The 26,769-nt window shown below is 45.8% G+C and overlaps 1 protein-coding gene across 4 annotated transcripts; it reads left to right on the top strand.

Annotated features, from left to right (window-relative positions):
- Positions 1–313: 313 nt before the first annotated feature.
- Positions 314–25,368, top strand: LOC8042892 (phosphatidylinositide phosphatase SAC2). Of its 4 annotated transcripts, XM_029990877.4 has the most exons (18): positions 331–718; positions 1,332–1,412; positions 9,577–9,713; positions 13,075–13,203; positions 13,263–13,310; positions 13,373–13,555; positions 13,757–14,147; positions 14,208–14,400; positions 21,415–21,492; positions 21,547–21,667; positions 21,723–21,851; positions 21,902–21,972; positions 22,029–22,271; positions 22,504–22,575; positions 22,638–22,711; positions 22,769–22,924; positions 22,979–23,634; positions 23,686–25,368. In XM_029990877.4, exons 1-18 carry the CDS (start codon positions 622–624, stop codon positions 24,115–24,117), a joined length of 3,291 nt encoding a protein of 1,096 aa, XP_029846737.2. In that variant the 5' UTR covers positions 331–621; the 3' UTR covers positions 24,118–25,368. The 4 variants fall into 4 exon arrangements, with proteins under 4 accessions (XP_029846736.2, XP_029846737.2, XP_029846735.2 ...); XM_029990876.4 differs by having other exon boundaries at positions 314–718; positions 22,979–25,368; XM_029990875.2 differs by having other exon boundaries at positions 22,638–22,924; positions 22,979–25,368.
- Positions 25,369–26,769: the final 1,401 nt, after the last annotated feature.

Below are 26,769 nucleotides of genomic sequence, written 5' to 3'. Positions count from 1 at the left end.
AACCCCTCAGCAAGAAGCAGGCGAACTTACGCTCTGCATAGCAGACGACAGATGCACAACAGAGAAACCAAAACCGAAACTATCCGTTGACAGTCTTCTGTTCCGAGAGTGTAGCCAATATTTCCTTGAACACTAGATTTTATCTAAATTTTTTCAATTTAAAAAAAACGTAAGGACAAGTAATAAAAAAAGCACAAATATACTCAAAGTTTAGAATTGTCTTAAAGTTTGAAAGGTTAGTTGATTCTATGGCCGCAAGATGTGCTTAAGTTCCGTTGGTCGAATCCAAACTTTTTTTTTTATTTTGTCTTTTATTTTACTTTTGTCGATTTAACGATTTGCCTGGTTCACATTTTTTGCTGGACGTTTGGAGCAGTGCAAAGGAGGCGCTGGAAATGCTGGGCGGCTGGGTGTGCGCTTCGCGTTGACGCTGACGCCGTCGACGCTGTTCAGGTGGTCCTGGGCAGGGGCAGCCGTTGCGTGGGCGGTGTGGTGCGCTCGCGCTTGGTTCCGGTATGGGCCATCCCTATCCTAGCATCCCCGGTCGGAACTATGATTAGGCCAGCGTAGCTCGGGGAAGACTCCTTGAAGCGCAACGACGTGCACCATCTCAAGCCGACGATGGAGATCCTCATGACGGCCGAGTATTACGTGATCGTCGACGGCGAGCACACGCTGTGGTGCAGCCGAATCGACGGCACGCTGGAGCCCGGAAAGCGTGAGTGCCTGTCCATTTGTGTGTGGCCTCCGTGGAGCCCTGTGCGCCTTGCATTCAGTCATTGCCAGGCGCCGGACCCGTGACGGGCACAGTTGCACCGGTTTGAAGCGCGACCTGCGAGGCGGGTTCAACAGTCGGGCCTGCTTGTGTCGCCGTCTCTTTTCTGCATGTGTTTCGAGGCGAGGACGGCTGGCCGTAAGATTGGCGGGCGTGAGCTCGGTTTTGGGGGGCCACCCTTGGACATCGCGTGTGGTAGCGAGGTATCGATCGGAACGCGAGGGGTGTAGCAATCGGTCCATTTTGGTGGCCGCCTCCACGTCCACTTGCGCCATTCGATGCCGTCTCGGGGCAGAGCGACGTGCGGTCGGCACGCCGACCCTCCCCTCGGCACTTCCGTCTCTGCGGGGCACTAGCGGAAAGTTTGTTTCCCGAAATGTCGATCGCGACCTTTCGGGCCCGGAGCGACGCGGAAATGCCTGCAGCCTCGCGAGGGCAGCGAACATTTTGCGGTTTCAGCTAAAGCAGCGCTTCGCCGTGGTCTGTATGGACTAGTCGCGGCACCCTGGTCAGCCGCGCACCGCTCGACAACGGTCCCTCTCTTGTGTTCCTGCAGTGTCCGATCTTCACAAGCTCACGGACCCCATCTGCCTGGGCATCATCTACGGGGTGATTGGAAAGTTTCAGCCGCACCCAGGTAGATGCTGCTACAGATTGACAACTTTCACTGTGCATTAGTAATGATCATCACTCATTGCGTTGGCCACTTTCTGTATTTTTATTTATTTGGTTTTATTTGTTATTTTTTGTGCAAAATTTTGTGTAAATTAAGTTTTAAATGTAGTAGTGAACCCTAGCAGTGAATTTTACCTTGTTAAATTTCAATACGTAGCTCCCTTTCTGTGAAAAAAGTGACCAACAAACTTGCCAGGGTAAATAATGGACGTCGATACAGGTGACCAAGTAAGTGAGAATTTGGCCTGTGGTGCCTCCTCAGGATGCAGCGAACAGACGACCAGGTGGTCTGCTAGCAACCGAGTGGATCGTCTGCTCACAGTTGGTCATAAGCGACAAAGCCTTTTCTAAATTTGTGTTTAAATTGTACCAGTATGTTGTTTACACATACACATTTGCTGATAGCATTACCGATAATATGCTCCGATACAGGGGTGCACAACTTAAAAAATGTCACGAGCCAAAAAAAAATGTTTATTGGGAACTGCGTGGGTTTTCAATATCTGGCCTCATCGCACATGTTGCCGTCTTGAGCACATCTCGCAATGTCACGTCCGCGGGCCGCATGCGGCCCGCGGGTTGCATGTTGTGCACTCCTGCTCTACTAGCTTGCAACTTGTATGTTAAGGAGATGGGTCGGTATTTGCTCGGTGATAAAGGGTCCTCTTTCTTAAAAATGGGACCAACTGGTGTCGTAAGCCAGTCATTGGTGGAGGAAAACGAAACATGAGAGATTACAGTCAAAAGCTTTGCCAAAATTTTGGTGTACCAACGCGAAAAGACATTCAGTATGGAATCTGCGGGGTGTCCCCTGAAAGATTTACCTACACATTTTTTTTCACTGCAAAAATAAGGGACTTGCCACCGAACGCTCCGCCTCCACCCAAATGTAGCGCTAGTGGTCTGAACCAGATGCCAAAGTTCCAGAACTAATCGTTATCTTATTCACAAGTTATAACTGATTTTCTGAAATTTTCAATGGGAAAATGGAGGCCAACAAAACCCCTGTATATGTGGAGCCAAATGGCTCCAGTTACCGAAAACGAGCCCCATTTTCCTACTGAAATTTTCAGAAAATGAGTGAAGACTTTTGAATGAGATGAAGGTTTGTTCTGAAACTTCGGCATCTGTTTCGAACTGCTAGCGCTACAGTTGGGCACGGAATGTGCACTCGGCAAAGCGCAGTTTATTTTTGCAGTGGAATAAAAAATACTTTTTTGGGGGGGGGGGGGGGGCAGACACACTGTAGATTGCACAAGGTTTTCATTTTTATGTTTAGCAACATTGAAAAGAGGCCTCGGATAACGTATAAATGCCACATAGAGGCATCAAGGATCGTTTCATTTTGTCTGGCAGGATTTCACTTTTCGTCCTTGTGCAATGAACAAACTGATGGTGGTTTAATGTCCTTTATTAGGGACAGCTGGTTGTCTACTCAATTAAAAGTATTCTGCAGCCATGCACATGTTTCAAGTCATTTCAATTTCTATATAGGATGTGTCATCTGTGCTATGCAGACTACTTAATGCAGGTCTGTACCCTGTTGGCACTAAAGTTTGGTTAGGACGTGCATATGTCACAAAATAAACTTTCAAAATAGAAGCATGTTTTGGGATTGCTCAAGTTGCGTTTTTGATTAGAGGACACTTCCGGAGAGGCAACACCTGCGGATGTCGCTTCTGTGGAAGTTGCTTCTCAGCACTGCACCGGTGCTCGGTAAGAAGCACGCTCAACGGGGCTATCCTGCCACATTCAACACTTTGAAAATATGAATATCGCAATCGCATGCTTAGGAGAAAAGCAAACTTTCAAAGCAGGATGGTGCATGCACGCACCTGTTGTATTTAAAAAGAAACAAAGACTTTGTGAAAGTTGATATCTGTGTTGCAGTAAAGTATTTAAAATTAAACTGGCTATTGTGCAAGAGTTTATGTTAAGCAGAGATGCCCTGACAACCTGAATTAATCATTTGCAAGTGCCTTATTTTTTAAAATAATTCAAGATAGAAGGTATATTAGCATATAGCAAGAATATTTATAAATTCCCTCGATTAGGTGTATAATTAGGGGGCCCTGCAAGGACTTTTTTACTTGTTTTTAATTTGCACCGAACCATGCATGGGTAAATAACTTTCAAAATGTAATTTAGTTACAATTACTTGGCTTCAAAAGTACTTTAATTACAATTACAAATTACTTTTAAAAAGTAATGGAATTAACAATTACTTATTGCTGAGAGCGACCCACTTGGGCCATATAACTTTAAACGAGTTGTATAGAATGCAAAATTATTTGTTCATTCCTTGCCCCAATGTCTCAGGAAGCTTAAGCATCACTGCATAAATGCCACGTATTGTACTTTCCTTCTATGAATTTTGTTAAATTCATGATGCAACTTGACAGTTTGAGTCAATGAAGTACTACGTTCTGATATTTTTTTGTAAATAATAATAAATTTGTTCGTATGCTGAAAGTCGCCAGATCGCCAAAGGAAAAAAGTGGGTGGACAGAGTTTTGTTAGCTTGGCAAATAAAAATGCGAGATTTAGTTATACATTAATATTTTAGAAGCGTTAATATAAAACTAAAATTCACAGGCGCTAATATGACTGCATTCACATACACACATCATGGTATTGTAAATTATTTACACCGAGTTGAAATTATAATGGTTCAGAAATATATAAGAACCAAATCGGGGCTTCCGAATCATTGGTAACAATATTCACAGGTGCGAGGTCAGTCTCCAAAATGCTGATACAAAAAATATACGAAGTAAAACCAACAGGAAATAAACTTGAAAATAATACGAAGATACAAATATGCAACAGTACTGAAAACAAAACGTAAAAAAACTAGCGAAAAAAAACAAAAAAACTTCAGGGACATTTAAAATTTTCTAGCTCAAATAAAAGCTAAAGCTCAATTTTTTTTTCTCAATATTTTGGCATGTTTACGCTATTTGTTTTCTGCTCGGACAGCAGACGGCGCAACACGGCGCCGTTGAGGTAGGCTCCAAAAAGGATTGTCTCTCATCCCGCAGTTAAGCAACAAAACAATAAACAATGCGACGCTATTTATGCTGTGCATGTATGTGAGTGCATGTCTGTGTGCGAGTGTTACAGCGAGAACTAGGCCGATTGTGCGAGCGCGGAGGCTTTCTGAGAGGTTCCGTCGGTGCCACAAAGTTTTGCATAAGTAATTGTAATAGTGCCTGAAATTTTGCAATTACTGACGCTAGAAAGTAATTAAATCACAATTAGACTTCCTTTTGGCCGAAATTATTAATTACAATTACAAATCATCAAGAAAAGTAATTAAATTACTGTAAGTCAATTACTGTAATTGAATTACTACTCAAGTATGCACCGAACCTGAGCACACTGAACGTAGTAACTTAATGAAACTTTTCTTTTCTCGAATTTCGCTTTATTTTAGAAGTTACTGGCATATTAAAAATTACAAAAACAAGCGAAAAATAACGTCCTTCATGACGTCCTTATTTGCTTGATTGGCCGTGAACTAGAGGAGGGGTAGTGAGCTCAGCAAGCGCTCACGGCTGCCGCACTCCATGTCGACGGCTTGAGAAGGCGCCACTAAAGTATGTGCTGGATAGGCTGTCTGAAGCGGGCAGCCAGGGCGGCTCTCATTGCATTTGCTGTGCGATTAAACGCTAATTCGGCATGACACTTCATTGGCCACAAACAACAGCAAAGACGGGGTAAAGATCAGTTCAGAACGGGAGCCACTTCGCGCTTCCATACCGCCAAACGGCCAAACCGCAAGCCAATCCGTCTCGCCGAAGACCTTCGGAACGCTCGGAGCCGATCGGATCCTCGAGCCCGTTTAGACCGCAGCACCGCCGCGTACACCCGGGACCCTTCTACTCTCGTCGCTCGTCGGCGCCTGATCCCACGACACAGTTATAGTATGCGCCGCCTTTTCCACCGCTTGGTGGCGGGTATGTCGACAAGTCATTTCTTGTTTCCGTACTTTATAAACTGCATTTGTTTCTTTTCTGATCTAAAATACTGAACAAAAACTACTTTCATACATAATTGAAACGGTTCGCGACACTTATATTTTGTATCTCGACTAAAAAAAAAAAAAAAAAAAAAAAGATTTTAGCGGTTCTGACCAGTAGTAAGCCCAGGACCAAAGACGTCGCATATCGCGCGCTTTCGGCAACGCGGGTAGCCCTTGTAGGTGGAGGAGGTTTTCGCGTCGTCCGGTTAAAATATGACGCACCGATATTTAGTTCCTCACTCCGTGCCCGCTGGCTTGCCCGAACCCCAAGAGACGTGGAAACCGCAAAAAAGGTAGACGCTTAAATATGATTGCAGGGCCCCTTTAAGTGCCTGCCAACAGCCAAGTGGCCTGGGTGGCAGTGCACTGTCCAATGAGTGAATACAGAATATAAATGCATGTTTCTAAAGTAATAAAATCACACAAAAATGTCATTGTCTAAAAGCAAGGCATTATAGGTTTGTTGCAATCGTGTCATCGGACAGATTGATTGCATATTAAGATAAAAAGTGTCTTGGCAGCTGGATGATCGCCCAGAGGGCACACGGAATCTCAAGGCCATCAACAACTCTGAACAGTCAGTAGCACCATGCACAACCTGATGTAAAAAGTGCATATTTCTAGCAATTCTATCATGCAGAGTTAATAATAATAATAATAGTGTTAATAATAATAAATATTGCATCTTTCACATTGTACATATCTGGGCATCTCTGTCGGTTTATTCTTATGTCAAACGCATCATTTACTTGCCTCCCAAATGTAGGAATCGGGCTTTTTTAGGTCAAAGTTAATAAATATAGTTGGATTAAAATTAACATAGCTTAGGAATTAACAAGTGAAAGCTTGGGAACAACCTTTACAAGTTCATTTGGGTTTTCCTTTAATAGTGGAAGGCTTGGAGAAACTATTCAAAATTGAATTTGAAAAATATTTGTCCCAAACCACTATTCGGTTTGAACTCAAAATTCACTATTCGCACATGCCTACATTTCTTTTTTAAATCCACAAACATGAGACTCATAGGGTGTGATGCTGTATTTTGTCCAGAAGACGCTGCTGGATGGGGGTTTATAGTATAAAAATAGTTAAGATCTTGCAGCAGTGAAAAATTGTGAATAAAAGGGAATTTTCCCGTTATTTTTAAACCAATTTCACGTCAAAATGAATCGTTTGCCTGATGCCATTGGTGCATTTCATTCTACAATGCAGGAAACAAGGCGAAAGTGAAAATGATTGTCTTTACTTGTTTCTCAATTGTTGCTAAATAAAATTCCCCATGACTATCCTTTCTCACCTCCACTTCGATTAATTTTAAGGCAGGCTCTACCTTAGAGGTTTCCACTACCTAGATGCCTTAGCTATGTTTTTATAAAAAAATCACCGCTGTACCTTTGGCAAGTTATTTAAAATGAGCAACTTGTGTGACTTGCAGTATTTTAGAAAAAAATAGAAGGGGGAGGTGGGGAAGGGGAGAGGGAGTGATATTAAGTGTTGCGTCGCAAAGTGAGGCTGCAAGCGACGCCTCAAAGACTGCTTGGGGACCGAACCCAGAAGCTCCATCTTCAGTATGCGCTCATTGCCACTATCATACTTTTGCTGCGTGTGCTCACGAGACGCCGAAGAGTTTTCAAAGGAGGGCACACCATGGGAGGCAAAGCCTCTGCTGCATTCTTAGATGGGAGCCCGGGATCAAGCGAAATAGGCAAAGGTAAAAGGCATCTCATTTGGTTTTATCGACAAATCTCGTAGTGCGTAGAATAACTCCTGCTGTGTGGGCGCTGATCGCTGATTTCTCAAGATTTGTTTACGATTACTTACTTTGGGGTTCGAAGGTCATGTTTACTTGGGTTCAAAGGGTGAATGTATGTTTTGTTACAGTTTCGCATGTCACTAGAATCCAGAGTCAGTAGCCACTTGTAGCACTGGACGCATCACCAGAAACATGCATGCCAGAAAGATGTAGGGACGACATAGGGATATTATCGCTCAAGGAAAGAAATTATCAGCTGGTTTTTCACCATCAGCTTCTGTTCTTAGTCCCTGTAATTAAAATAATCATGAGGACAAAGTCAGCGTAGACCCTAGCTCTCCTGAATCACATTTGGCTGCTGCAAGATCTTGAAATACTGCTACATGGAAGAAAATCCCACACCATCAAATATGCTAGCTTGAAGCAACATGTACTGTAGCTGCATGGAAGTGGAAATCGTAGCATTGGGGACTTTGCTAATTGAACAGCCGCCGCTCGTTATGTGTGGTTTCATTTTTTCCACCATTAGAGGTGCGAGAATTTTGGAAACTTTGATTGATTGGCCAATACTGTCTGCTATTCGATTCGCAGCATACTTTAATTGTTCAATGTATTTGAGTTTTCTAATATTCGAAAATCACGAATAATGTCTTCAGAATTCTCTGGTTTTTCACGTCAAGCTTTACTGCTATGCACTGGCGTGCTAGGAGAAACAACCGACATGTCAGAGCATTTTAGTTGGCCCTATGGTCTCGGAAATCTTGCTGTGTATAGAGATCAGCCTTCTTTGGTTATAATTATACCTCAACACCTGATTCTAAAGGACAGTGCCAGAAAAGAAAACCTCAAGCTATATTCAAATAAATTAAAAAGTGCGTAGAACTCGGAGGCAGTGTAGTCCTGGGCCAACCCTAAAAGGGGATACAGTCTTCATCCACTTCGTCATGTTTCACAAATAAGATTTTAATATCTGCGTCCAAATAGGACCGTGTCTGATATTAAGCTGATGAGAGGATTTGAACAATATCATGTAAATAAGGTAGTCATTGCTTTGCTTGCCATTTTACATACCCCCTCCCCCCTCCTTCTCCCTCACTACCACCACCACAACCGCCCTCCCATCTCCCAAATAGTTGCGATGCCTCTGTATCAGGGCCTCTTTTTCTTAATGCAAATGTACCAAATGTATCTCACATAAAATCAAACTGTTCCTATTCTTTCTAGAAAAGATTTTCAGCCGTGCTGTCTTAAAGTATCCATGCTCAATTCAAACTAAATTTTAGATATCGGGGATTGTAAATATTTAAATTGCATTTGCTGTTAAAGTTTATTATTCCTGTTTGTTGGCAGTTGAATATTCACACACCTCTCCCCATCGTATTAAAAGACGCAGTTCCAATTCACTGGGCCAGCCGACGCTCTTGACCTGCCGCAAGTGCCAGTTGGTCCCTGACGGACAGACGTAAATCGCTAACATTTGGCTCTAGATGTGTCTTTCTGCGTGAATACTGCTATTATGCAGTTTAAGACATACCATATTTACTGTTTAAAATAGGTCGACCTCTTTGTGAACAATGTTGGCACATGCATTTCTCTTTAACTCTCAAAAATGGCTAATCATTGCTGTGATGTACCGGTTAATTGAGGATAATGCAAGAATATATTTATTTAACTGTTTAGATGACAATCGGTTGGTGTTATGAGAAGAGTCTTGTATGGTCTGCAACCGCACCCAGTCTCATCTTTCCAGGCGTCCAAGGCTCCTCTCTCTCTGCTGGTGCCTCCGGTTGCATCGGCCCGCCGTTGCCTGGGCGCAATCGGTCGTGTTCGCTATACGTGGCGAACAGACACACAATACACGGCAATTGTGATTTACGGTAGAGGCCTGGCGAATGATGCGTCACCGATAACGTTGAAACGCAAAAAAAGATCTGTATGGGTCGCATTTTTTACCATTTTAAATGTTACCTCTGCTTTGCCATTCGTTGGCTCCTTTCATAAGTCTTAATGGGTGATTTCCGTGGGCTCTGCGGGAAAGTAGACACGCAGGTCTGTTCATTAAAAAGGTGGACCTAGTTTAGAATAAATATGGTACCCCTAGAAATTATCATATGCAGAGTGGCAGCTAGTTTAGCGTCGTCTGTGTCACTTTTTTGTACCTCAATTATACACCTGTAGAAGAAAAGGTTAATATTGATGTTAGCCTCATTGAGGCACCATTCTTTTGCACCACTTCTGTAGCCACGAGCTTGGGCGGGGGGGGGGGGGGGGACGGGACAAAGTGAATGTGATACGCTCAAGGGGTGTGGGTTGAGAGGTGCTCACAAGCTTCCTTGGTTATTTGCCCAGATTCGGACAAGCAGCTGGTGCTCATTCGGCAGGTGAGTCTCATTGGGTGCCTGCCCGGGAACCACCAGGTGTTCAAGGTGAACAAAGTGGTGCTGCTTCCTCTGTCGGTGCACGAAAACTCCGAGACAGAGATTGAGGTAGGTAGTCTTCATCTAGACTGGAATGGGCATGTCAATATGTGGGGGTCGCCTTCTGAAAGCAGGATACCACTCACATTCCCCACCCCCTTTCTTTAGTGGCATCGAGTTACACGGGAGGCTCTTAAGCAAAACTTGACCGCTCGGTTCACAACAAGAAAAAGATCCAACTTTGTGTGGAAATCACGCCCAGGTGCAGTTTGGTTGAAAGTAATTGCAAGTAGGGGCTCTGGAAGCTTTCCTTACTGCTTCTGAATTACACATGTGCACCTCAAAATCAAGGCACTTCTTGCCCTTCATAGGCAATGCAATTTGTCAGTCTTGAACGCTAGTTCAAGAATTGAACTAGCAGCCACATCCTTCCTGCATTGTGTTGCCCCATTTGTCTGCACTGAAAATGCCTATGAACTTTGAAGTGCTGTAAAACATTTTATGTTAAATTTGTGAGAAAATAAAAATTCTAGAAATAACAAGTATTCAGTTGTGTGTGGTGTGGAGGTGTTAAAGGGAAGTTGAAACACTTCTTTGAAAAAATGAGATAGAGGTTTATTCTAGCATAGTTTTATCCCATGAATCTGAATATCACGTTAGTTTTTTCCTAAAATGTAGCTAAACGCGAGAAAACACGAAAAACCTCCGACCAGTTGTGACTTCATAAAAGGGTCTTTCGGCCGCCAAGCACGAGTCGCTCGGAGGCCACGCACGCAGTTCCAAGCTTGCTAGGTATATTCCTCCACACTGGCACCAGTCGTGACGTTTTTTTTCTTCCCTTTTCAAAAATAGCAAGAGTGCACCTGCATAGCTTTGATAGGCGCTGAAATGCGTGAGAGCGGAGATTCCAAAAACTCCTTTTGTGACATCACACTCCGTGATGGATGGCTTTCAGCAGTTCTTTTGAAATGATTTTCTGCAGCCTCAATGCACCAAATTAAAAACTAATTTCGATATTTGAGATCCTTTAGGTCAAATGAAGATTTAAATGTGTTTCCTCAAATACAAAACCGTTTCAAAATCCCCTGAAAAAAAAAAAAAAAATTTTTTTTAAGTCTGGTTGGGACACAAGTATATCAAGAAATAAATTTTATGTGAAAAAAAATTTTTTTTAGAGCAAAATTGATGGCGAGAGATTTATTTGAAATTCTGTGCGTAAAGTCCATGACGCCACGGAATGTTCATTCACTCAACGAGATAATCATTCGCTCTTTCCACCTCAAGGTGAAGGTGAAGCGGATCCACCTATCCTCCAAAAATTTGGGGGTTTTACGTGCCAAACCAATGACGGGCATCTGGCACGCCCCAGCGGAGGACTGAGGATTAATTTGGACCACCTGGGGATCTTTGGACGTGCAACCGAGAGCTCGGTTACACAGCGTCTTCTCCGCAATAAGCCTCCATCAGATTGCGGGCACCTCGGCCGGGATTCGAACCCACCACATGGGGATCCTTAGAATCCACCTCTCCTCCACGTGCCCGAAACGCCGAGAGAGAAAACAAGTGGAAAGGGGAAGTGACTACCGACAAAAACATGTCTTGCGCCGTCAATATTGCTCTAAATAGATTTTTTTTTTCCCGTAAAATTATTTTTTTTTACATGCGTGTCCCAACCAGACTGTTTAAAAAAAAAAACTTTTTTTCTTTTCAGGGGCCCTTTAAAAAAATTATGAACCGAAATTCGGATTTCAGAAAACAAGGCAAGAGCCGTAGGCGGGACACTACAATCCCTACAATGCTACTCGTAAGGCGATATCACGAATCGACGGCCGTAATTCTTAAACAAAACAGGTGGAGATTAAATGAGGCCAACGAAGCGCGTGACGTCAAAGATATCTCGTTTCCTTCTCTCTTCGTTTCGCCCCCTCAAGGTGGCGAGGCGGAGAAGACGCGAGGCCGTTCCCTCTCCTTCTCAGAAAAACAAGACGTGAACATATCTGTCAAATGTGCCTCCTTTTTCTTTTTTTTTAAATACGGTCATCTGTTCGGTATATCGTTGCATGAGTGAGGTTTTGATGTTTGTAGCATCCCATTGCACGTTTTTGCTGCTGTGCTTTGCGGAATCCAGATTTCGGTTCAGCATCCCTTTAAGGAACGACGTGGGTTTTTAAAGGAGCTGTGCAACAATTTCGGGGCTTTGCTTAAATAATTATGGAAGTTGATGCCTGACACTTCTGAAGTGAACTACAGAAAACAGATTTTGCCTAGATACTTTAGTTTTTATTTAAAAAAAAAAATGAAAAAGATCCAGGTTTTTGCTGCCTCTCAACTCGTACGTCGTTATCCGGGTCACGTGCGCAGTGAGTTCATGGGGTAGGTGCGGGGTTCCGGTAAAGTTCTCTCTTTAGAGCCATCAGTGAGCAGCGAGAACTCATCCGCTCGCGACCACGTAACCACGTGCTGGTGGGCGCCGCGCGAACAATATGGTGAAAGGAGGAAAGTCTCATTAGGGTCTGGCCATACCCGTCCGGCCCTGTCCCCCTCCGCCTCCGGTTTCTGGCGGCTGTTCGCGGTAGCACATAGAGCTGACGGTTTTGTGGACCTAGGATAGATGGCGCCACTAAGACTCCGTATAATAAAAGTTTTGTCGATGATACCAAATTTTTGACGCATTTATATATATGTTGGAACGAGAAGATTTATAGAAAAGTTACCTTTTATCGAGCAGGTATTCGCACAACTCGCTATCTTTTTACAAGATTCCGCATTGACATCATGCCGCGTGTTTCTCATGGCCGCCGCTTGCGGCTGCAGGTCGGTGAATATTCGAAGTTTTGCCTCGCTATAACGTGGCGAAATCGCAACATTTTGATGAAAGGAGGTGTGTTTTCTGTCATTTGTGACAAGGTGAACAATATCAAAAGCAGAAGATGCAAATTCTTTCAACGTTAAAATCGTTGCACAGCTCCTTTAACCTTTTTTTTTTCTTTTCAGCTATCGTGTTGAAATTTGGCATACAGGTGTATTTCCCAATGATAATTCCAAATCTGCAATTAGTTTTAATATAGCTCATCTACAACCTGACTTACAAGAGTTCTAAAACTTTAATTAGGTTACTTCTTACAGGTCATTAGTGCAAAAGTTTTCATAAAGTAGCGAAAATTTCTCTAGACGCATTCACCAAGATATGCTTTGCGCGGTGATGCTATTTTACACATGATTTTATGATAATTTTCATGTTAAAAGCATTGTAGACTAAAATGTGTAAAGTGGACAGCAGGTCGCTGACTCTGGAGGTTAATAACTTCATCTGTTTTAACCTTGCCAAGGTTTCAAAGATTGTCCCGTTTGCATTGTCCCGAAATCTCTCCTTGTTTTCGAGTCTGGTGTTTTGACGAAAATGGTTGGTGGTGTGGTCTGGTCCACACAGCCCTGCCCAAAACACCACCCCAATGTGCGGCGCCCCGAGCGAAGCCCAGCCTCGGAGTTCCAACAACGGGCTCTCCAGAAGACCTGGAACACGATCAAGACGGCCACCGCCCAGGTGAAGCCCCGCAAGGTAGGCTGTGCCAGTGTGGGCTGCGTTCTAAGCTCTACAAAGTTCCCCATATTCCTCAGCCTGTGCAGAAGGAGAACCGGGACAAGTATGAGCGGCGCCTGCTAGACGTAAGTGGCGGCGGGAGTCTCTGAGGCAGAGAGCCCATGGGAGCCGGTCTGTATGCTCGCAGGAGCTGGCCAAGATGTTCAACGACACAAATTCCTTCTACCTGTCGCCCACGGGCGATTTGACCAACACGTTGCAGCGGCAGTACGAGCAAGATCCGCAGCTGGCGAAGGCACCCCTGTGGCGGCGCGTGGATGACCGCTTCTTCTGGAACCGCGAAATGCTCCGGGATCTGACGGAACGAGAGGTGGGTGGGACAAGGGGAATTCGGAAGAGGGCAAATGTGTGGACGGATGGTGCAACGAGTGCACAACTCGATATCCAATGCTAGAAGACGATGTGGGAAAACGCCGAGAACCAGTTTTGCACTGTGCACTGCTCTCTACCTCGAACTTGAAACTTGTCGCGAGTGCCACGTGGGCTTCGACTTAGCGCAGCTCTTCCCTAGGACTCTGCGGGGGACCATTGGATTCAGCCTGTGGTTCAGGGCTTTGTCCAAGTGGAACGCTGCCAGCTGGACACGATGGACGATGGCCCGGCTGAGGCGGCCCTGACTCAGGACAGCACGGGCACCTGGTTCGACATGCAGTGCACCGAACGACTGCCGGCCAAGGAGTTCACTATGGCGCTGGTGTCGCGCCGCAGCAGGTATCGCGCAGGCACTCGCTACAAGCGGAGAGGGGTTGACGACACGGGCCAGTGCGCCAACTACGTCGAAACAGAGCAGATCTTCGAGTATGCAGCCCACACGGTGTCCTTTGTGCAAGTGCGCGGCTCCGTGCCTGTCTTCTGGAGCCAGCCGGGCTACAAGTACCGGCCGCCACCCCGTCTGGATCGGGGTGAGTGTCGGCTTTGGGCCCGAGTTTCTGGGCGGCTGGCTACAGGTTGTGCTTCTACAGGAGAGGAGGAGACGCGGCAGGCCTTTGCCAAGCACTTTGCCGAGCAGCTGCACCTCTATGGGAGCCAGGTGCTGGTCAGCCTGGTGGAGCAGACGGGCAAGGAGAAGGTCCTGGCCGATGCCTACCTGAACCACGTGCTGCTCCTGGATGACCCTCGACTAACTTACGTCAGCTTCGACTTCCATGAGTACTGGTGCGTGCTAACTGCATGCGTCTTCGGGAACAAGGCGACAATGCCCGAGTAATTTCTCGAATGGCTGACAGGTTACTGGTGTGATTAGGAATGTGTGACTAAGTTCTGACGGAATGTGACCCGAAGGATAAAGCAGCAAATGTTTATCCTTCAGGGGTCAGGGCACCAAATGGGCAAAAAAATGAGCTTCCTTTTGATCGACAACATTTACATAGGCTACTTGACATGCACGCCGGCTTTCACATTTTTCGGAGCTCCAACTCTAGAGATTAGAGAATACAGGGTCTAGATTTACGAAGGGCAAGCATTTTTGTCCAGTTTGGACCTGACTGCACCGACCGTCTTCAACATTATCAACCTGCAGACTGCATCACCCAGGTAAAAACTAAGCGTAAAACATTAACTGCAGCCAGGTTTGAACTTGCAATCTCTGCACACCATTGCTGCGGTGCCAGAGTGTGCAACGTCTCTACTTGCATTTACTCGCTCTCGTCGCCACTGGTAGAGCTCACCGCTACTGGGACGCGCCGAATTTTTGAACATTTACATGGCAAGCAATTGAACTAAAATGCATCTCTCCACGCATCCCAGAGGAGGACAGAAGGAGAGAGAGGGATAGATCATTTGTGTGACCAATAGAGGCAGCAGTTCAGACCTGTTTTCGAGACAACCGGTTATTCAAATTTGATAACCAGGTATTCAAATAACCATTTACGTTACTCAGTTATTCGGTTATATAAATGTCTGGATACTGGAATACCGTAATATCCCGAGAGGTAGCCCACCTAAAATCGAGAGCAAATGGGGCAAAAATAAGGTGTGGGCTAACTTTCGGTGTATAATCAAGAAATATTGAAAAAACACTATTTTTAGATCATGTTTTTCTGTCAAACTTATTATCGCGGCAAGGGACAATGGAGCAAAGATGACCGTACTTCCCAGTCAGCAATGTTCGCTTTTATCCTGCCATAGCTAACTAGTGCAGTTATGCAGAGGTCATCATTGATCCGAACGCTAGGATTATCAGGAGTGGGCTATCTTTCGGTGCTCAAAAGAAGACAGCAAATCAGGGCAAATATAGAGGTGGGTTATCTTTTGGGAGTGGGGCATCTCTCGGGATTTTACGGTACGTTGCCACCTGCCAAAATCGAGATTGTTCAACCGAAATAAATTTTTTCTCCCTTTTTTGCCCGGTGGTTTCACCTGTCTCTCCTGCAGGCTTTGGCAATTAAAGGGGATCCTCAGAGGTCATTTATTCATCCAGGCATCTCACTCCTAGCGGCTAAGTTGAGAACTACTCCCGTGGGGACAACAACAGAAATGATCTGTTTGTGTTTCCAACAGAGGCACCGAATGCCGCGTCAGCATTCGGCTGGGGCTCGTGTGCAATCAGTGAAACACCGTTGGAATGCGAGTCGCAGACAAACACTGACGCAGCACTAGTGTCAAATCTACGCCCCGGGCTCCATCGACACAGATGAGCAAACTGTTCTATTCTGGATGCCTTGTGTTGGGTAAACACTGCGCTCCATAAGAAAACAAGCTGGACAAAGCACCCCCTGTGGATGCTTTATGGCAGCTGTGTATAAGCGCTGCCATAACCGACCTTCAGTTTTTGTTGCCTATTATTCTGTTCACTTTAGTTTGTCATTAAGGACAGGTTATTGGCCTTTTAGATTCTACTGTGTCCTTCCCGGCATAGGCCTTTGTGAAGGCTCAACACCCGCTTCAGTGGCTCGGCATCTCGGTAAGACAGGAGAACGTCAGCAATGGCAGTTGTAATCTGGCATGTGTGTAAAGTGTCTACAGTTCACTCTCCTTAATATATGCACAGGGATTAGTAAATTTATTACTTTCTAATTACCTGAGGAACATGATGTATTCTTTGTGATCCTAGGAATGTGAAATAAAAATTAAATAAGCTGTAATCTTATTAGGGTATACACAAGATGAAACCAGATAACCAAATAACTGGTTTGCTAAACTGATTATTCATATTCGAAAATCCGGATAACCAAATAACCGGCTTTTTAGGCCGGATTAGCTTTCCTTTGTTTCAACCGAATATTTTTGAAATGCAGCGTTCTCCTGTAAGCAGCAACCAACATCCCTACCACAAGTTCTTCGTTCGTTGTAGCCAAGAACCAAAACAATTTTTGGTATAAATTCCATTTTAGTCAACCTATCGTTTGATAATGGCAATAGAGAGAAGGCTCATTCTTCACTTTTCGTGACTGAAATTTAATAAGGAATGCGGCTATGGAATGTTTTTGTCACTTTACAGATGTCTTTCATAAAAAATGTTGACATTTTGTCGAAGATACAGAAAACCAAAAAGTTGACCAATTTTGCAGAAGAGAAAATTGATAGAAACAAATGACTTTTTACAAAAAACTTTCCATAGCCGCACCTCCTAAGTATTCTGCTACATATCTAGCGAATAAAAATCTTGAATATTGTGATAGTTTTCGAACGATAGGTTAACTAAACAATGTAGGGGTGTTGCTGATAGAAGCTGCCCTAATTTCCTTCCCACTTAACCGACAGACCTGAAATTTTGTTATGCACCCTCTGGCATGACCACCAGCCTACCCTGTAAATTTAATTAATTTTAAGCCAAGGGTTCAAAAGTTGACCCTCCCAGGGGGTGTCTCCCCTTAAACCGAAAACTGTTTACGAGCGAAATATTTTTTGGTAACCAGATCGGAACCAATATTTTCATTTGGCATAAACCATAACCGGAAAAGAGGTGCGCACGTCTGGCCCACTACCGCAATGAAAAAAAAAAAGTAATTGAATGCTCCAATGTCAAGAACATTCGGTGCCACTTGTGAATAAAAGCTCAAAATATAAAAAACAATCCCTCTACGTTTTGTTTAAAAAAAAAAAATGCTAAGCTTTAAGATTAAAGTTATAAATAGTTTTAACGGCACTTTTTAATTGCATTAACATTCTTGTGAACTTGTGTTGCTTGATATTTTATGTATTATTGCATGTACAGTGCTCCTCAAACTTAATGCCACTACTCAGTTATTTAAACATTGATATATTGCCGGTTACTCAAAGCTAATTTGGTCACTGCAGCCGCTGGAATGTTTTCCCAGGGTGGGTTATCGGGGAGTCAAAACTTCACCATGTAGTTCAACCAGTAAGCCCACGAATAGCACAAAGTGTGCCAAACACAAACCATCTCGTTGTGGCGTTAAAGGGGCCCTGCAATCATATTTAAGCGTCTACTTTTTTTGCGGTTTCCACGCCTCTTGGGGTTCAGGCAAGCCCGCGGGCATGAAGAGAGTAATTAAATATCAGTGCGTCATATTTTAACCAGGCGACGCGGAAACCTCCTCCACTTACGGGGGCGACCCGCAGTGCCGAAAGCGCGTGATATGTGACGTCTTTGGTCCTGGGCTTACTACTGCTCAGAGCCGCTAAGAGCTTCTTTTTAGTCGAAATACAAAATAAAAGTGGCGCGAACCGTTTCAGTTATTTATAAAAGTAGTTTCTGTTCAGTATTTTAGATCAAAAAGAAACAAACACAGTTTAGAGAGTATGAAAACAAGAAATGACCCGTCGACATACCCGCCACCAAGCGGTGCAAAAGGCTGCGCATACTAGAAAGGTGTAGTGGGACCGACGAGGGGCGAGCGTGGAAACGTCCCGAATGTATACGGCGGCGCTGCGGTCGTATGGACTGGAGGATTTGACCGGTTCCGAGCATTCTGAAGGCCTTCGGTGAGCAGCTTTGGCTTGCGGTTTGGCCTTTTGGTGGTATGGCAGCGCGAAGTGGCTCACGTTCTGAACTGATCTTTACCCCATGTTTGCTGTCGTTTGTGGCCAATGAAGTGTCATGCCAAATTAGTGTTTAATTGCGCAGCAAATGCAATGCTAGCCGCCCTGGCTGCCTGCTTCATACAGCCTATCCAGAACATGCTTTAGTGGCGGCCTTTCGAGCCTTCGACACGGAGGGCGGCAGCAGTGAGCGCTCGCTGAGCTCACTACCCCTCCTCTAATTCACGGCCACTTAAGCGACCAAGGACGTCATGAAGGAGGTTGTTTTTTGCTTGTTTTTGTAATTTTAATTTGCCTATAACTTTTAAAATAAAGCGAAATTCGAGAAAAGAAAAGTTTAATTAAGTTACTACGTTGAGTGTGCTCGGGTTCGGTGCAAATTAAAAACCAGTCGAAAAGTCCTTGCAGGGCCACTTTAAGTTTGTGGAGCACTGTACTTCCCCATGGTCTATGCAAGTTTTTCTTGTTAAAGAAGAAACGAAGATGAGGAGGTTTATACGAGTCCCCAGCTTCTCATTAGGCTTGACGTTGGCTGGAAAAGGGTGCCATTTTGGGCTAGGCCTCTCAGTGCATTGATAATATTTTGTTTCACCACAAGTGCCCTCGCTTCCAGTATAACGCTTCGACAGGGTTATGCGGAAAGCCAGGGCACTTTAATGCTGGAGGGAGAGAGAAATTAACTTTATTGAGGGTCAAATAAAGGCCCTAGAGGTGCTCCGGGAGTGCGCTAAAGTTACCACTCATACGGCATACGCAACGTTTCAATAGTGACAGATGGGCTAGCTGGTACGTTCCTTTTGACAATAAGCACCACAAGATGGAAACAAAGTAAGAGACACAACACACAACGCTTTGTGCCCCAGACAATATATATCTTTGCATCCTCTAAAGTTTACGAAACCTACTATTCACGAAATTCGTGAAAATTAGGGGCTCGCAAACATTACATGTTTTATAGTAAATCAAGAGTTGTCGTAATACTTCTGGAAGGTTTTTCTACATAAGTGATGAGAACTAGAGATGCCACAAACGTTTTGCGAACCTGAGGTTCAAAGATTGAACCAAGAGGTTTGTAAAGTTTCGAAACGTCAAACTTATTGGCACATAAAAGAAAAATAAATGATTTTCGAACTTCCAATTTTTCGTGCTATGAAACTCGACATTTGCGAACTCTTGAGCTTATTATGCTAAGAAATTCAACAATTTTCAGACTTTCGAACCTGTTAAGTTCAAAAGTTTGACGAACTTTGAACTTCTGAACAAAAGTTTGACAAAGTTTGAACCAAGTGCAGCCCCATAGGGTCAAGCCAACAAATATAAATAGCACAAGATGTCGATGTGTGAACTGGAGTCGAAATTTCACTAGAGTCTTACTTAGCTGATTGTGAAACAAACAACTCGCTTATGAAGCGCTGAATGATCACTTTGGGGTGGCCTCGACCTCGCACCTTTTTTTTTTTCGACTTCGGCACAGAGCGCCTTCCGCGCAGAACTCCGTAGGTTGCCCCGAGGTAACCTGTGGGCCACCAGATCCCCGATCTGCTGGCTTGAAATTCAACTGAGGCACTTGACTGGGAGCGTCCTTTATAGCATTAGTTGTTTTTGAACGCAAGTCCGCCCCATTTCCTCGAATCAAAGAAAGGCATGTGCGAAGCGTGACGCCTATGCAGTGCGACAAAGGCTGAATTGGCACTTACTTTATTATCATTAGTAACCGGCTGCATTTTAGAGCGGCCAATATCTCCATTCATCGAAGAAGTTCCAGGCAGCAGCAATATATCTAGCCCGATAACAACCGGTTGGGACCTGGTTAGGGGGCCGGGAGGTCCCCTAATTTAGTCTGGTTGAATTCTCCTCAACCTTGACCTGTGTCAGGTTCTGTGCCCGTGTTAAATGTTTTCTCTATCCCACGGATCATCCTGCCAAAAATAAACGCCCAGAGCAGCTAAAAATTTTCGTGAAGCCTGGATGCCTTTATGTGCATGCATTGTCCTGTATATTTAGATGTCTTATGCCAGCATTGCATTTAGGCGATGTTTGATCGGATTGCTTCTAGTTCGCAAATGCCTAAAAAGAATGTTCACCTGACCGCCTCAGGGCTTTTCGATGAACCGTTCAACCTCTTCAATGCTTGTTTCATAAGTTACGACAAATAATGTGTAATACAGGTAGTACAGTCAGTACCACAGCACTGAGAAGGAAGAAGTATATATTTATGGCATATAATAAATGGGCAACTTTTTTAGTAAATTTTGTAGCACATTTTGCGATTTTTTTAGGTGCATTCGTGAAAACTTGGTTTGAACCTGCCGAATTTGATCTCTGCCCATGAAATTGTAAGGCTTTGAACTTAAAATCAAAACTTTCAAACTTTCCGAATTTGTACCTCAAAGAAATTCAAAATGTTTGTATTTTTCTGACTTGAATTTTAAATAAATTCAAAATGTTCAAATTTTTGACCAATCTGTGAAAAATTCGACATCTTCGAACTGTAACTTTTAGAAACCTGGACATTTTCGAATTATTTGAATTTGAACCTCGGCGGGTTTCTGCAGTTGTGAATTTTTCGAATTCAGACCCTAGCAAGGTTAGAAATTTTCTAACATTTTGAACTCTGAACTTTGGGAGGTTAGCGGCATCCCTAATTAGAGCCAACATTTGTTTGAAAATCTGTAAGTATAATGTGTGGTAAAATTGTCGCGGGAATGTTTTAGTTGGTGGAATGCATGAATATGCAACTTCCTTGTTTATTTCTTACCACTACATATTTTCATTGCAAAATTTTTGTTCCAACCAAGAGAAGATCCTAACGACGCCCATGGTTGGTGATGATGTTGCCGCTTGCGGCAATGAACACCTTGCTCAGTGGATGGAGTCCAGCAGCTTTTTTTTATACAGCGATTTAAGTGCTTAAACCATGGCTTTGTTGGCTTAATACCTTGATGCACTGTTACTTTGAAGGCCCAGGAGAGTGTAACACGTGTAGCTTAATCTGAATGTAGTCAAACATAAAAAATCATTGAGGTCAATGTGTGCCGTTATTGTAACAGGAAGAGTAACATGTTACATTTGGGGTACAGTACCATGAATGTTTTGAGGCTTGGTAATGGGCTTAGACTGTTCTTTTGTACAGAGCAACTATTAATGCCATTGATTTACTATTTGATGGAGTGAGTTTAAATGTCTGTGGAATGTGTACATGTTTGCATTATGGCTTATTTGCAGCCGAGGCATGCGCTTCGAGAATGTGTCGGTGCTCATTGACGGCATCAAGGACCTGGTGCGGGACATGCGCTACTGCTGGTGAGTTTAGACTGTTCATCTAGTCAAAGCCCTGAGAGCTGGATTTGTGCACAGGCTGGATCAGCAAGGGCTCATCTGCGGTCAACGAGGTGTCTTCCGAATCAACTGCATCGACTGCTTAGACCGTACCAACATTGTCCAGACGGCCATTGCCAAGACAGCCATGGACACCCAGGTAGCCCAGCACAGGCAGCAAAGACGGGAAGGCTCGAGAGGTGTTCTCCTTGCAGTTTGTTCGGTTGGGACTGCTGCCACCGGAGGGTGTGCTGCCCACAGCCTGTAGGAGGATCTTCCAGATGCTGTGGGCCAACAACGGGGACATCATCAGCCGCCAGTATGCGGGCACCGTGGCCCTCAAGGTGAGCCATAAACAGGCGCGCGAGCCGCAGCTGAGCCATCTGCTTTGCAGGGAGACTTCACTCGCACAGGATCACGGCGTCTGGCCGGCATGATGAAGGACGGCTACAACTCGGCCAACAGGTGGGGCACACACTGTGTGCCGCCTGACTGCGATGCTGAACCTGGCCCTCTTGCAGATATTACATGAATCGGTTTAAGGACGCCTACCGGCAGGCCACCATTGACATCATGCTAGGGAACCCCGTGACGGAGGACTTCATGGCTGTGAGCCCTGAGCAGGAGGACGAGCCCATCCTTGAGATGCAAGACCAGGAGCATCACGAGCACGTCAAGCAGCTCATAGAGCACTGCAAGAAGATGCTGATTCCCGAGAGTGAAGTGGTGCTCGGTGGTTGGGCCCTTATCGACGCTGACCCTGTGTGAGTGGCCTTCTGCCTCGGGTTGGATTTTTTGTTCGACAGTACAGATAGCGTCCACCGTCTAAGCAGGATAAATAGTTTCCGTAATAATTTAGTCTTGTGAAACTCCATAGTTCTCACAAAGATAAAAATCTTAAGAGTACCATTTTGGGGCCTACTAGGTTTTTGCTGAAAGCAGACTTGAACAAATGGAGATTTGTTTAAGTGAGACTCAATGAAAATGATTTTGCAGCACGGGGGACCCAGGTCAGGGAGACATGGATTCAATCCTGGTTCTGACTCAAGACTCTTACTATGTGGCTGAGTAAGTAGGCTTGGGCATTTGATTTTGCTGGGTTTTGCCTCAGGTCTTCTTTGTGGCAACAGGTATGACGACCAGACGGATCGCATCACCAAGTACCAGAGGGTATTTCTGGAGGACCTCGAGAAAATGGAACTGGGTAGGCATTGTCCCGTGGGCTCTTGTAGTCTGTACAGTTATACGTCTCTCCTTTTAGGGCCCGAACCCTCGCTCTTCAAGTCTCGGCATCACTGTATCCGGTTGCACTATCTGGTCAATGGTCAGGGAGGCTATTTCCACATGTTCCGGTCGACCGGCACGCGGTTCTTCAACAATGTGGCCGTACCGATTAAGAGCGAGGAGGAAGCCATTGGTGAGTGATGCGCTTGGGCCTCTGGCCTTCCTTCAGGGCATGTTTTGCTTGCAGAGTCTCTCAAGGCCATTTGCGAGTCCTTCAAGGTTGCACTGAGCGTCAAGTCCCTTAATGTGCCGCTGTTTGAAGGCAAGCTGGAGAGGCGGCGGAGCAAGCTTCCTTTTGTCCAAGGCGAGCGTTCGGGGAGCCTGGGCTTTCCACCCTTGCACCTCGAGCTGCCGTCGCTGAGTCACATGCCCCGCAACGTTTCGGAGGGCCAGCTCATGGCTTTCGTCAACGTGGGTTCGCGGGCCCTGAGCAATGTGACGTCGCAGTTTGCTCGCCTCAACCCGATGCGCAGCGTGCGGGGCCTGACCAAGCGACCGGCTGCAGCTCTCGGAGCCCTCTGCGAGGCACGGGGCTCTTTCCAAGTGGACAGCTCGTCCGACTCGGAAGAAGACTCAGCTCGCTGGCTGCGCCGAGCGGGGCCGCTGACCGCCGACCGCACCCTCAGCTCGGACTACTCGGAGTGCAGTGACTTGGACTCGGACGAGCCGGGCAGTACCCAAGACACGCTGCTCGAGAGCTGCGGCATCCTAGCCACCAGCCCGAGCCTAGCCAATGTCGAGGCCCGGCCACCCTCGGCCTTTGAGATTGACGACTTTGTGCTGGACGCAATGCGGAAGGCGTCGCAGCGGCGGCCGCGGCGGCCGCAGGCCCCCCAGATTCAGGTGAGCCCGCCGGCGCAGCCTGCCGCGCAGCCTGCCCTGCCGACTTTGCAGGTGAGCGACGAAGCCCCCAGCGAACTCCCGAGTCCGGCCCGGCGGCGCCAGCTTTCCAAGTCATCGGAGCAGCTGGACAGCCGTTCGTCGGCCAGCCCCACTCTGGGCGAGCTGTGCCGTCTGCTCGTGCACGAGGAGGCGCCTCGCGAGGCAGAGGGCGGCCTCTCAGGGAAGATGAAGATGTCGCACAGCGAGAGTGCCATTCAGGACTTCTCGCTGCCCTGCTCTCTTCCGAACCCCCTGTCCTCGCCCATCATCATCAAGAAGGACCTGGTGCTGTCCCCCCTGTCCCGCATCGCCAAGGGGGTGCAGACTCTGGGGCTGAACCTGCGGCCCGTCGCCATGGGAGGACGGCGCTCGCAGCTGCCGCTGGAGAGCGAGGCGCTGCGGCAGCGCAAGCGCACGTGCCGCTCGCACATTCTCGAGCTCTGAGCTCACTCCCGTCTAGTCGGCCGCCAGGGGTGGAGGTTACGATGGCCTCCCCTTCCGGGCTCGGTCGTCCGCTCGACGGGCGACCTGAGAGCAAACTAGTTTGGACGTTCTTCGAACACCAAGTGCTGAAAGAAACCACGGCAGAGAGCACACTTGCTTTTCTAAACCATTTACACTGCTGTTGTCACCTTGTAAATATCCTGTTATGGCCAGTGTGTATATAGGTCTACTTGTGATTTTACCGGTACCGTACGACTCGTATGGCATGTACATTTTTGTGCTCTGTGTCGTAACGTTTTATGCACGTAGCTCCCCGACGCCTTGCACGTGCACTTTTGGTGTATAGACGAGGTACAACGGGTGCGTTTGCCTCTTGAGGATTTGTAGTCTTTCCATTTGTATTGAAGACGGCATTTACTTCTGGGAGTTCTTACCGCGGGGGCCTCCCCAACCAACGAGTCTTTTTTTGTTCCCTTCGCCGTGGCTCGGCATCGACTCTCGAGCTTTCCCGGTGACAGTCAGCACTGTGGGTCACACAATGCTTACTGAAATACTCAGCAGTATTGTCCGAAGCACGAAATGTGCGGGTCGGTCAGAATTTTCCTCTTACTTTCCAACAATTCTGTTAACATTCCTATATATATTTTTTCTATACTTAGATCTGCAGATATACTCGACTTGCAGAACTTAACGGCGGAACAAAGAAGCGAGCCTGAGATGGGAAGGGGCTCTGTGAAATTATTTCTACTTGCAGTGCTGTTTTGCCTACCTTTTGGGCCCTGAACTTGTTATTTAAGTTATACACTTGTTTGTTTTTACGGCTCCTGGCCAAAGAGCTATTTATGGTGGGAGTTGCATGGGAGGGCAGAGGAGCTGCGTGCACATTTAGGCCTGTGCCTGGGCGCAGGGACTTGCTTGTCGGCCCGTGGGTGTAGCGCCCACAAATGCTGACCGTGTTAGGCGATGTATCCTTAGGTTCTTTTACAGCTAGAGCACCCACCTTGTCGGGCCACGTTTGTGCAATGTAACAACCAGATCCTGCAGAGTACCGTTGGGAAATGGGTCTAGCGACAGTCAAAAGCTTGCACAATCGTTCCATTCAGCCAGGTGCTGGGAGACACTTTGCCACGTGTTTGCGTGCTCGGGTGTCCCACACTGTTCCCAAGCACTGAAACCCGTGCTTGAGAGTGGACCAACGCAAAGTGTAATCGCAGTGGAAATGCAGTCTCCAAATAAAAGCTATTATCTCAACTTGTGGTGGATCTGATATTACAGCGGGGACAGACATGGCCTCGGTTTGTGGCATGAGCTTTCCACTTCTGTTCGGTCGAGCAGTACTGCAGGTGGCTACATTTCCCCACTTGCTTGTACCGCTGTTGCTGTAGTGTAGGTTATAGAATGGTACTGGCCGATACTGTGTCTTGTATGATGGGAAGAAAATGAAGCTTAGTGATTGGCTGGGGCCATACTGATGTCAGCCAACAGTGGCGTAGGCAGAGGGGAAGTTTTAAGGTCGAAATCCCCCCCCACACACACGCACTTCATGCCCAGCTCCATAGCCAAACCCCCCTCCTCCCATCATTAAAAAAAAAAAAAAAAAAAGAGTTCATGGTTATGCCGCTGTTAGTCAAGATGGCTGTCCAAAGCTGTTGAAGGGATCATATACTCAAAATATGGCACGAGGAGCCTTTCATCCTGTTGACATTCTCGTAACAAAATAGTTGTTGAGTTTGGCAGTCATTTGAAATAGCACCACATACACAGGAGAAGTATAAAGACCCATGGCCAAGATGGGGGCTTGGGTGCATGCCAGTGGCATAGCCTGAAATTTCTATAAGGGGGGGGGGGGGAGGAAGGGAGGGGGCGGGGGTGTTTTGCTTTGCTGGTGGGCAAGAGAAAGGAGGCGGAAATAGAGAGAGAGATGTAAACGACGCATACCATTTTTGTTCTTGTTGCATTTCAACTGAAATAAAAATTCACTTTGTCTTTTTATTGTCATTGCACAAAAAGGACTAAGCATCCATGAGACTGTACATTCAACTGCTATAAAAAAAAAAATATGTGAACGACACAAAGAATGACAAGAATTAGAATTGTACTAGCAAACTAAGGGTAAAAACACGGGCAAGCTGGTGAATAACTTCCATTACAAACCCGAGACGAGGAACGACAAAAAAACAGATGCAACACAAAAAATGTCTGTTTGTTTATCGAGCCTCATCTCGGGGGTTTGTAATGGAAACAATATATTATTTTCCATACATAATATGCATTAATGTAAAAGGTAACAGTGTCACAAGCAAAAGACAAGAGGACAACAGCACAGCTTTCCTGTGCAGTTTTGAAACATGAAATGCTTTCCTAGTGTAGTCACCTCCGCAGTCGGTGTCTCGAAAATTACTGCTACCTCTCTGTCCAGCTGCGTCGTGCAGTCTTGTCAAGGCGACGCTTCTGCGTCACAAATTGGCACGCCTCTTGCTCCAGCTACGTCACCCGCAGCACGGGGAATGCTTGTGCAACTTTTCCACTTGGCTTGGTGTCCGAGAAAGGGCTGCGACTTTTTACTCAGTGGTCCCAATGAACTTGAGAAACAGTTTTGTGACGTAGGGCGACGAATGAAAATATCCAGAGAGAGATTGTCCACTCCCTGGA

This window comes from Ixodes scapularis, unplaced genomic scaffold, assembly GCF_016920785.2.
Source record: "Ixodes scapularis isolate PalLabHiFi unplaced genomic scaffold, ASM1692078v2 PGA_scaffold9__187_contigs__length_104089568, whole genome shotgun sequence".
Lineage (NCBI taxonomy): Eukaryota > Metazoa > Arthropoda > Arachnida > Ixodida > Ixodidae > Ixodes > Ixodes scapularis.
This window is presented reverse-complemented; position numbering and strand designations above follow the sequence as displayed.

Bases quoted from the DNA above. Each gene is read 5' to 3' on its own strand.
- LOC8042892 (XM_040500292.2), top strand. From the start codon at position 622: ATGGAGATCCTCATGACGGCCGAGTATTACGTGATCGTCGACGGCGAG. The intron at 13,311-13,372 runs GTAAGTGGCGGC...GTATGCTCGCAG, and splicing joins ATGAGCGGCGCCTGCTAGAC to GAGCTGGCCAAGATGTTCAA. The intron at 14,401-21,414 runs GTGCGTGCTAAC...GCTTATTTGCAG, and splicing joins TTCGACTTCCATGAGTACTG to CCGAGGCATGCGCTTCGAGA.